This window comes from Mastigoproctus giganteus, chromosome 4 (assembly GCF_048544385.1).
Source record: "Mastigoproctus giganteus isolate SK-2022 chromosome 4, ASM4854438v1, whole genome shotgun sequence".
NCBI classification, from domain to species: Eukaryota; Metazoa; Arthropoda; class Arachnida; order Uropygi; family Thelyphonidae; genus Mastigoproctus; species Mastigoproctus giganteus.
This window is the reverse complement of record NC_143578.1, coordinates 80,710,795-80,722,981: the sequence shown is the minus strand read 5'-3', so window position 1 is coordinate 80,722,981 and position 12,187 is coordinate 80,710,795. Positions and strand designations below refer to the sequence as shown.

General features: G+C 33.9%; 1 protein-coding gene across 1 annotated transcript in view; it reads left to right on the top strand.

The window, feature by feature from the left end:
• LOC150086865 (UDP-N-acetylglucosamine transporter-like) overlaps positions 1 to 12,187 on the top strand; it is a 103,136-nt gene that overhangs the window by 78,995 nt on the left and 11,954 nt on the right. The window contains exon 5 of the mRNA XM_090372303.1: positions 1,379 to 2,006. Within this exon, the coding sequence (XP_090228429.1) occupies positions 1,379 to 2,006 (628 nt within the window). The remainder of the gene's footprint in view (positions 1 to 1,378; positions 2,007 to 12,187) is intronic.

The following is a 12,187-nucleotide window of genomic DNA, read 5'->3' as shown; positions in this document are numbered from 1 at the left end:
AAACTCTGCCAGAAGAAAAAATTCCACCAGGTATTTTTGACCATGTTTATCATAAGGGATAGATAGATGGATGAAGATGGAGTCTAACTATGGTTAGAAAAAGTGTGGTCAAAGTGTCCTGCTCAAGAAACCAGCCCTACTGGTATGTGACCAATTTTGTGCATATAAAACAGAGGCCACAAAGAGAAGGGTGTAAACATTTACACCTCCCCTCTTCTAGGTGGACTTATTGGCCAACTACAAACACTAGATGTGTATATTAACAAGCCTTTTAAAGCTTTTGTGAAAGAAGAATGGGCTAAATGAATGAAGGCACCACAACTTAACACCTACTAATTGTATCAAGGGACCAACAATTTCTCAGGTGTGCCAAAGGGTAAAAAAATTCTTGAGATTCAGTGAAGACCAAGGCAATTGTTAAGTCATTAAGAACTGTGGCATCAGTTAATGCCTTGAATGACACAAAAATGATATCCTGTTTGAGAAGGACAGTTCACTATCAGACAGCAGCAGTGACCATGAGGTGCCTCCGTAGCTAGGTGGGAAGGAGCAGCAGTGTGTAACACACTATTTTTGATTAGACCGGGGTTCGAGCCCATCACCACCAAATACGGAGGATGTCGAAAGGTCAGGGAATGACCACCGCATATTCACGGAGCAATATGGCCTTAGTTGCTAATGCTCCTAAAAATCGAATAACAAACAAACAGTAACCATGATGTTTTGGAGATGAATTAGAATAATATTTTTGTATATGAATTTTGAGATGATTATAATATTTTGGATTCACCTTTTTAATAGTCGTGTGTGAAAACAATAGTCAATAATAAAATGCTTTTGTTTAAAAATAATTAGAAGTAATGTGATATGTACAATGAAATAATCAGTTCCTCAAAAAATGTTATTTTTCTTCCTATATAATTGCTAAATTATGGTGGTTATGGGTTATATGGCAAGAAATACAGGCGCCTTCGTAGCCAGGTGGGCAGGAGCAGCACTGCATAGCACATGCTTCTTGATTAGACCGGGGTTCGAGCCCGTGAGCCACCAAATACGGAGGATGCGGAAAGGTCAGGGAATGACCACCGCATATTCCCGGAGCAATATGGTCTTAGTTGCTAATGCTCCTAAAAACCAAATAACAACAACAACAGCAAGAAATACACTTTGTCAAGAACAAATAACATTTGATAATAAATACACATTGTTTGATTAAGCAGTATTATTCTTGCTGACTTCATATATTTTACAAAGTTGAAAACATATAGTTTCTTTCAGTTTTTTTTAATAGCATTTTATCTTTTATTATCAGAAATATAAATTGCTTGATTTGTGTTGTGTGTAATCTTTGGACTTGAGAGTTTTATTTCTTTTTCAGGTTACATACCAACTAAAAATTCTTACCACTGCAATATTTTCTGTTGTGATGCTGCGTAAACGGCTTGGTCCTTTTCAGTGGGTGGCATTGTTGCTCTTATTCCTTGGTGTTGCCTTAGTTCAGTTAGCTCAAATTAGTGCACCTAAAACAAATCCTTCAGGTAGAGAACAGTATCCATTGATTGGTTTCTTGGCCATTGTTGTTGCATGCTGCCTTTCGGGATTTGCTGGAGTGTATTTTGAAAAAATTTTGAAAGGTAGTGATATTTCGGTATGGATGAGAAATGTACAACTGAGTACCTTTGCCATTCCATTTGGACTTGCTACAACTTTTATTAGTGACTATTCGGAAGTTACTGAGAAAGGGTTTTTCTTTGGCTACAACACCTTAATTTGGATTGTCATCCTTTTGCAAGCAGTGGGAGGACTAGTGGTTGCTGTAGTGGTAAAATATGCAGACAATATTCTCAAAGGTTTTGCTACATCTCTAGCCATAGTGCTTTCATGTTTTATCTCTGTTTATGCATTCAATTTTCATCTTACTTTGAAGTTTGTAATAGGAGCAGGTCTAGTAATTACTTCTATATTTTTGTACAGCCATCCAGCACTAGCTGCTAAAATAAATGGAGGTAGTTATAAAAAATAAAAGTTATATTTTTATGAACAGTTGCTACAGTATATGCTAAAACTGTGTGCTATGTGTGTATATATATACAGTATGTATATGTGTGTGTGTGTATATATATATATATGTGCATATTTTGTAACTCTTATTTAATTTCATCTTGCTGGACAACTTTAAATAGCAGAATGAAAGTTGCTAACTTTTTGAATGAAGTAATTTTGTTTATTGCATAAATTCACGGAGGCACAAAATCATTGGTAAACAAATTTGTAATTTGAGAATTTCTTTTTATATGTGAAACACAGAAATAGTGAACATCAGGATATCATGGACTTGTTATATGGTTAAATAATAATATACAAAATTGATTATACAAAATGTTTAAATATCTAGATTTTATTAGAATCAGGAAGAAAATGTGGTTGCAAGCCTTTAAGAATATATCTTTAAGGAAGAAATTTGAAGTTGAGATTGTGCAATTTGGATGTAAATTAACAAGTTCACATATATGCATTTGCATACATTTCATTATTCATTTTATTCTTTCTTTGCTTTTATGTTTCACTTATTATCTGGTTGATTGAAAGCTCTCTAAAAATTAAAATATTTTCAGTGTTTAGAATTATTTATTTAGGTAAATTAGCACTAGATTTGAATTGCTTTCATAGTTTTATCAAATATTTTACTTATTTAATTTGATATATTTCACTGATAAATCAGTTGTTTTTCATTTTAAAGTTATGTTTGAGTATTCTTTTTAAGGTGAGAGGTAATTTTCTTTTATCTGGAGGAATGATTTATTGCATGCTGCAAAATGAATTATATTTATTATAAATCTTCCAAAGCTATTTATATAATTTTGCTACATTTTGTTCTTGATTAATGGTTATTCTTTTGAAATAAATATCTGAAAAAGTTAATATTAGTAACACATTGTTCATTTTGTTTATAATTTTTTATTCATAAATATTGATCTGCCAAGGGTGGTGTGAGCACCTGGGGGATGTGGGGGGGGGTGTACAGGAGTATTATACTTTAGATTGCAGATTCTGTATGTTACAAATGCCAAAAACTTAATACAGAATGTGGATTTTTTTTATCAAATATCAGTAATAATATGAGAGAGAGAGAGAGAGAGAGATGCCTAATCCTTTCACAAGTATGTCAACAGATCTATGTTTTACATGTGTAGATCCACATTTGAAGGCTGCTTCAAAAATAATATGCCCATCAATGTACAAACTGGAAAAATTAACACTGCACCAAAATAGCTTTCAAAACTGGAGGGGGGTGGGATGGAGAGAGAAGGTCACACCTGGCAGTCCTAGTTTTCCTTTTGGGCTACAAAAGCCAAAATTGAACAAATTCTATGGAATTCAGATGCTGATAAATGTGAACAGGTGATATATTACTGCATAAAAAAAAAAGGTGGTTTTATTTATGAATTTAATTTTTTTTTTTTTTTTTTTTTTTTTTTTTAGTTCTGGTTTAATTTTTAACAGTAATTTTAATAATTTTATTTTAGTGTTAAGCAATAAAACCAAAATAAGAACAAATTGATAATTAAATATTTACACACTAAATTTTGGTATTCCACGAAAAAAAATTCATGCCACTTAGCCCTCTGTTAAATTCCCTGCAGGAGGCCAATCCCCGTAATGAACTCCTTCTTGGAAGGGTTTCATAAATTAGAAAATGTATGCATTTCAGGTGTGTGTGATGTGATTAATGGAATTAAAAAGTAAAATACAGTACTGCACCAAGTACTAATAAAGTGATAATATAAAAAGTAATCATTTTCACTTCATTTCACTTATCCCATAGTGTGTAATGTTCATTTAAATAAACTTTTTTTTTATGTACTTCACTTTTCTTCCAAACTAATAAAACTGAAATTCAGAAAATATATCTGATATTCTATAATTAACAGAATAAATAAATAATAATAGTAAACCCTTACTTTAACAGACTTAGAAAATAGCAGATAGCATCTGCAGAACCAGGCTTTTTGTCTGTGCGGGACCTGGTGATGTAACTGCCCCAGTCTGATGATTTTTACCATTAATGAAAATATTTTCTTTGCCATGATGGAAATATTTTAATAATGAATAAAATACTGAAGGTGAAAAAAATATTTACATTGCTAATGCTTTACTCGCCCTAATCTCCCATCAGCCTCCTATAAATGGGTAGGGAGTAATTTGAATTTCCATCAAAGGTACTGAAGAGATCTTCAGACTTTTTTATAAACTTTAGTCTGTTTCCACTGACTCTGTACAACATAGCAACTTTTTTAAGCTCTTTTGCTCCACACATCTGGTGAGTGCAGTAAAATTCAGTATTACAGTATTTTTTTTAATTAAATATATTTGATTTTAATTTAGATATTTTATAATTTCTTTCCAACTATAAAAGAACCAGTTTTGGAGAAATTTGAAAAACATGTTTGAAACAGCAGAACATTTGAAATATACAGCCGCTTCCTGGGACTTTACAAATTTACTTTTTGTGTGTCAGATTTTCCAACTTTACAATTAAAAAAAAAACATCAAATTACATATGCTTTTGTTAAAAAAAAATGTCTTTGAACTTAGCAAGGTTGCCAGACGATAATATGCATGTGCATAGCTCACCATCACTTGTATGTAGCTAGAAAGAACAAAACTTTTTTCTTTCGTCTTATTTTTATACTCTGTTATTTATACTACTGCTCTGCTTTGCAGATAACTTTTTTTTTTTCTTTTTTTTTTGTGTGTGTTATCTTCGTCAGTATAGTAGAAAAGTGTGTGAGTGGATCTGACAATGTTGGAGTTTCAAAAAAGTAGCATACAATTAGGTTAGAGCAAAAATTATAAAGTGTGAAATGTATAAAGGTGGGAAAAGAACAATCATTTCACATGATTTAAAACTAGCAACAAAAGTGTGAATATAATAGTGAAAGATAAAGAATGAATAAAAGAACATGTAAAAGTTCTGCACCTTTAAAGTCTGTTGTCATAACAGAAAAATGCACTGGACTCATAGAAATGGAAAACTATTAAACTTATGATCATTGATCAAGTACAAAGAAATGTTCCCCTAAGTCTATTAACAATTCAGGCAAAGGTTTAGAAATATTGATGAAACTTAAAAGAGGAAAGTTTTGGAAGTGAGGAGACTTTTGTAGCCAGCCACAGCTGGTTTAGCCATTTTAAAAAACGTGCCAACTTAATGTAAAAATTTGTGGAAGCAGCTAGTGCAGGTTCTGTAGCAGCAGAAATGTTTCCAGGTGTTTTCAATGGCATAATAAACGAGGGTGAATATATGCCAGGACAATTTTTTAACTTAGATGAAATTAGGTTATTTTGTAAAAAATGCCAAAGCACACTTATATTACAAGAGAAGAAAGAACAATGCTTTGTTTTAAAGTGGTGAAGAATCAAATAATGCTCTTGGGTGGGGGGATGCAGCAGGGGATTGCAAACTCAGACCTCTGCTTATAGTGTACATAAAATCCTGGTGCCTCTGTGGGCAGGAGCAGCAGTGCGTGGCACACGCTTCTTGATTAGACCTGGGTTCGAGTCCATGACCACCAAATATGGAGGATGCGGAAAGGTCAGGGAATGACCACCGCATATCCCTGGAGAAATATGGCCTTATTTGCTAATGCTCCTAAAAACCAAAAAACAAACAAACAAACAACATAAAATCCTTGTGCATTAAAAGGTATCAACAAAGCCTCCTTTCCATTAGATCTGTAAATCTAATGCCAAGGCTTGAGTTATTCTTTCTATTTGAAGAATATTTTAGAGAGAATTTGGTTTCTCAGTTAAAAGAATATTGCCAGGCAAAAAAATTTTACTTTCAAAATCTTATTGGTTCTTTCAGATAATGTTTCTGTCATTTTCCACATCAGCATGATTTTCAGCTAAACATGGCATTCAAGTTGTCTACCTGCCACCAAAGACAACAGCCAATGGACCAAGGGGTGGTCATAGCATCCTTTAAGGCATATTACTTTTGCAATGCCTTTGCTTAGGTAATTGCTGCTAGGGATAAGGAGAATGAAATCATGCTGAGATAATCTTGGAAAAATTACACCATTTATGATGCCATTAAGAATGTCACAGAAGCGTGGAAGGAGGTGAAGGCAAGAAATCTGAATGGTGTGTGGAAAAAAATCGTGACCCCAATTTGTGAAAATTAAGGGTTTCGTGGAAAATGCAACAGAAGCCACCAACAAAATTGTCGAGTTCACTCAGTGTCTTGAAGTTAATGTTGAAAAACATGTAGACTCTCAGAATGAAGATTTAATAGAGTTAGGAGCACAGAAATCCAACTGTTTTACAACAAAACAAATGGCTAATGCCTTTTCATTGATCATTGCCGGTTTAGCATTGCTGGAGAATCAAGAACCCAACATCTTGAGGTTTCTCAAGGTTAACAGAGCAATTCAAAATGAGCTGTTCTGCTACAAAATTATCTATTAGGAGAAAAGGACATTTGTTCAACCCTCTTCCCCCAGATAAATTTGTGAGAAAGATTGAGTGACTTCCTCAACTGGCAGATTCTCTGACTCCAACTTCAGCACCATACTTCTATTGCTTCTACTTCAGCTATTTTAGAGCTCAAAGACAAGTCTGATATTGATGATGTTGATAGCTCTCTTCAACCTCATTCTCCTCCCAGTTAATATCAGTGTCATGTATACCCCCCCCCCTTTCTAACACTGAAAATAAGTTGTATGTATACATACCTACTTTAAAAGTTGTTTTTTTTTTAAATAATATTCTAATGCATATGTTATGAGTATGTAATTGTAATATACATGTAATATACAAATGCTATAAAACATAAATAAACTGTTTTTTTTTTTTTTTAATTATACACTTATATACACATTTCAGGTAGTTTCAGAGTTACATAAACTTTGGACTTTAGGGAGTCCAGAACAGAATCCTTACATAAGTTGAGGGAGCACCTATAAAGTTTTTATATTTCATCGTTTACCACTGAAATATGTTTAAAAGGTGATCTGCAAATTTCTCCGAAATTGTTTCTTTTATTGTGTGTGTGTGTGAGTGAGAGAAACTATAAAACTGTATATAACTCTATATATGTTTTTTTATATATACCACTATGAAATATGTGTAAAATATCTTCTTTCTGTCCAGTATTAGGTGTAGTGGCCTGTTATCTCTGTTCATCTTTGCAGGGATCTGCCTCTGTCTCTCCTTCTCCTTCCCCAGAGTTTGTACTTTAGAATCTCTTTCAGATAGCGTCCATCCTCCATTCTCTCTCTACATGCTTGATCCATCTGCTTCTGTATGAGTCGATACAATTCAGTACTGAGATTGTCTGCAGTTCTGACAGGATGTGAATTCTGTTATAACCTGCAATTCTGTACATGAAGTGCATTTCTGCACCAGTCAACCTCCTCCTATCCCCCTTTGCTCAATGTCCATGCCTCAGAGCGATAGGATAGGTTTAGCAAGGGTGTTATGTATCCGTTTACTTGTTTTCTTATGCACCAGATTAGATTTGAAAATATGGCTTATAGTTTTAGTAATTCCTATGTAATTATTTGGTTTTTGCTCAATATCTTTTTCTTTTTCATATGACAGGTGATATCCCAGGTATTTTAAAGTATTAATTTGTTCAATAATATTATTGTCAATGCAGATCGTGCTTCTTATTGGATCTCTTCCTTTAAATGCCATCACTTTTGTCTTTAAAGTTGAAATTTACATATTAAACGATTTTGCTATTTATATCATATCGTTCTGTAAACTTGTTTTTTTAAATGAGAAATGGCTTTCTGCAATGAGTTCTCATTTTCTTCTATTAGTACTTGGTCATCAGCAAAAAGCAGTGTGCCCATTCTTGCTTTGGTGTGAAATATAATGTTTTTATATTTCATAATATGCTACTTTTCCACAGCATTCTGGTCAACTTTAGCAGCTGTGTATTTATTTCAAGTTCTTTTCAAGTGTATTTCTTCTATATATAAAATATAATTCTAAATAACAAAATGAACTCAAAATGCACCCACTTTTAAGATGCCCAATACTTGAACCAAGAATTTTTTTTTTTTTTTTTTTTTGTGTATCTGCCATACTGCACATTCATTCTTCTAACCAATGCACTATCACAAACAAATTTAAAATACTGTACTTTGGTTAATTAAAGTGTGCTCCCAGTTTAAGAACAAAAATTTGACCCATTTTGCAATATTTTTGACACTTATTTCAAGCTATCAATATTTTTAGTGAGTCAAGATGCCCATTTGTAAAATGAAACGTGTATCTTGCAAACTTTTCTGGAACTTCATAAAGCACCACCTTTTAAAAACAATGGATAAAGAAATATTTTCAGTTTTTATGTACTGTATTTAACATTTACTTTACATGCAGGAGCCATCAACCTCCTTTTAAAGAAGATATGATTTCCATCATATCTTCTTTAAAAATGAATGTCTCAATCAACCTGTCATAATTTTTTGCAAGTGTATTGCTGTCTTAAATAAAATAGCAATTGTTTAGAATTATTATATTTTTTAGTTATTTGAAAATTAAATGTGCAAGGCATAATATGATATGGGTTTAAATTAACTATATAATATCGGTGTAGATACACCATAGTTTACCCATAAATACGTAGTGCAAAGGCATAGTTTAATTTTATCTCATATTGCGGCTGCCTTCACGAGATACCAGGTATTGCACTACTTTGAATAAATAATGCTCCTCTAGTAGAGGAGACTACTGTTATTTATTCTCAATGGGCACCACCACCCAGACGGCCGTTCGAAGCTAGTTGGCTTCATCGGTGAGTGGGCAGATACCCTGATAATGCAAACATGCCATCACAGTTGTGAAGTTGTTCCACAATGTGAGAGATGCCAAATGGTATACAGAATGATACAGTATTTGAAGATTAAATGTGCAAGGCATAATATGATATGGGTTTAAATTAACTGTATAATATCGGTGTATATACACCATAGTTTACCCATAAACTTAACTACATATGTAGTATAAGTAGTGCAATACTTGGTATCTTGTTGTGAAGGCAGCCATAATATGAGATAAAATTAAACGATGCCTTTATACTCTATGTTAATTTAAACCCATATCATATTATGCCTTGCACATTTAATCTTCGAATACTATATCATTCTGTACACCATTTGGCATCTCTCATATTGTGGAACAACTTCACTGTGTGGCACACACAATGACTTCGTTACTTGTGTATTTAAAAAAAAAAAAAAATTCTTGCATCATTAATAGGATTTGAACTCGGGCTTTTTCCAACCAGGGTGGTATGTGTGATTATTTTCACAACAGCCATGTAACACATTCTCTTTATAGGACATATCCGGCGATCATTGGGGTCAGATTGGTGGGCGAGTACATTTAGGACATGGCTATTTTTGTTGGGTATTCCCTTAATCTGCCATTTGATGCTAAACAGACATTATGGGAAGGACCACCAACTGGAAGCTTTATGTAGATCAGCCACAAATTTTGTCAACAAAGGGGAAGAAGGGAGGTCAAATATGTTCTCCAGGAAAATTGATACACTACAATGGAGAGTGACCATGCAGTACAAATTGAGGAATAGCATGCTCATTTCAACAGAAATATGCTCTAAACAAATAGCACAAATGCCAGCAATTTCAAGCAAATGTGCCTATGAACATAAGTGAAACCATTGGACATTAAATAGCTGGAAATTGATTGTGTGGCCTGATGAATTGTGTGACACTGCCCGCGATGGGATGGTCTGTACAAGGCTTGTGCAGTGGAGCTCAAGGGCCTCTAAGTATACTCTGCACATCTGCAGGGTAATGGTCTAGGATACATTTGGATGGGAGACAGCTCCTGGTATGTATTGAACAAGGCCTCACTGGGGGACTTCGTCCAATCTTGCACTCATGGGTAGCACGGTAGAATCAGCATCCTCCATGCATCAAATGGAAGAGATCTGAGTTTGAATCCTGTCAATAATACAATGAATTATGGGCCTTTTTCAAAATGTAGTCGGCTTAGTGTGTTTCGGGTGAGGGTAGCATGGTTTTTTCTCCTGTAAGCTCCATGTTTTCATCTACAAATCCACCACACCAACATGCAATTTACAGACATGGCCTAAGCTGCTAATGGGCCTGCAATGTCCCACTGACCAATTAATCATTTCCATATGCACTTGTTTATGGTGATCTTCCAGACCACCAAGGTACATTTCAACAAGACCACTCGCCAGGTTGCAGTGATTTGACAAACATTCTGGGGAATTCTCACATGGTTGAAAAAACTTTCAGCATTGAATTTGTGGGGAGGTGTTTCAACAAGGCCAAAATTTACCTCACCAGTAGTATAATATTCTATAGTGAATTTTTTGAATGATTAATACTCCATTTCCTAATATCAAAAAAAATTAATTGCAAACCACATTTCATAAAAAAAAAAAAAAAGCATCAATATTGAAGTCTTACAGTTTCGTGTTCACTTCAGATAATGGGATCAGAATTATGCAAGGTACAGAAATTATTTTTGTTCCTATTTGAGGTTAAATCAAACTTTTAGTGGAGCAGAAACTACGCATATACACATGAAGCTTTTTGCAAGGTGACACTAGTCTTAGACTAGACTTCACGATTTTGGTCATAATGTTCCAGAAAAAAATTTTGGACACTGGTTTTTTATGCAAAGCTATTTTTTCTAAACTAAAGTTAAAAAATGCTGGGTATTGCATTCACAGAGCAGTAATCCCAGAAAAACAATACATATATGCAGTGCTTTTTTTTGTAAAAAAAATAGGTGTAGATACTCATTCTTTGCTATCAGGAAAAATTGAAAATTAAAAGGACATTAAACGTACAGTACTCTTAAAAAATTATTTCCTAATATTGTTACTTTAGTAGTAATGTTTTTGGAATAACAACAAATTAAGTATATTAACACACAGTTTATTAAGCATAAATTTATTCAAGTATATAAAAAAGTAAAAATTAGTAAAAAAAAATAAGTAAAAATAATTTCATAATAAAATTTTTATAGAATGTTCCAAATTTTTATTGAGTTCTCATCCAACACACTATGCTGACTTATTGTTTGTGTCTGTTGCTGAATGACATTTCCGAAGCAGCCATGAATCGACATATTTTGCTGAATCGAAACGGGTCAGCGGTGTGAGCCATAATTTTAAGAAACAGTGGAGAAACTGTTTTTTCATCAACAAAGCTCTGTTTGGGCTGACGATCAGGTTCATTTGTGAAAATCCTCATTCGCATTCACTCGACGGAATTGGTATCGTACTCAGAGCTTCATCAAATGCTCTTCAATTTTTTCCAAACACCATCTTTTCGATTAGGTATTCCTGAAATGGGCAAATTGTATCTCTTTTATTTAAAAAAAAAAAAGTAAAGTGCAGCCATTATCAACTCACTGCAGGATGGAAGCCTCAACAATTCATGTTGAGGGAAATGGACCATAATCTGCCACGCTGGTCCAGTGCGGGTTGGCAGATCGACCGTATTCAGCAGTCAGGGGCTTGAACCCCGGTCTACTCAAAGAGCGTGCGTGTGCTACTGCAGTCCCGCTCCTGCCCACTCGGCTATGGAACTTAGCCCAATTGACAATTTTCTAAATTCGTTCTCACTGAATGCCACCATTTCATGTTTAGAAGGTTTAATACCTTCGTTGTCCTCATTTTCCTTCTCTCGTCATCAATATTGTCACTAGTTAAATTTTTTTTTTTTTTTTTGAAACTGTCCAAAATGTTGGTGTCATTCAGATATTCAGCTACTCTGGCCATGCAAACAGAGGGAAAATTTATGGAAAATGTGGATAACGTTTTATCCGCAAAACAATTTGTCGAAGTAAAGAAAATCATTCTCAAACGGGGCTCTTACAGTTGATTCCCAGTAGTGTTCAACCTATAGCCAGGGCATTAAAACAGCCCGTGCAAGAAAGTGAATTAAAACAGCATTTTACTAATTATCAAAATATTCTCATTAAGTGAGCATTTAATGGCAAAAGGAAGGTAGTTTTTTGAAAAACAAGAAAATCATATTTTTATAATTTTATATAATATTGGTTGTAAACACCATAGACAACTCTTAAACAAAAAACTACGTTAGTATGAAGGGCATCATTTTATCTGTATCTCGTATTGTGCTCTTCCTTCACAAGTTGCCATGTA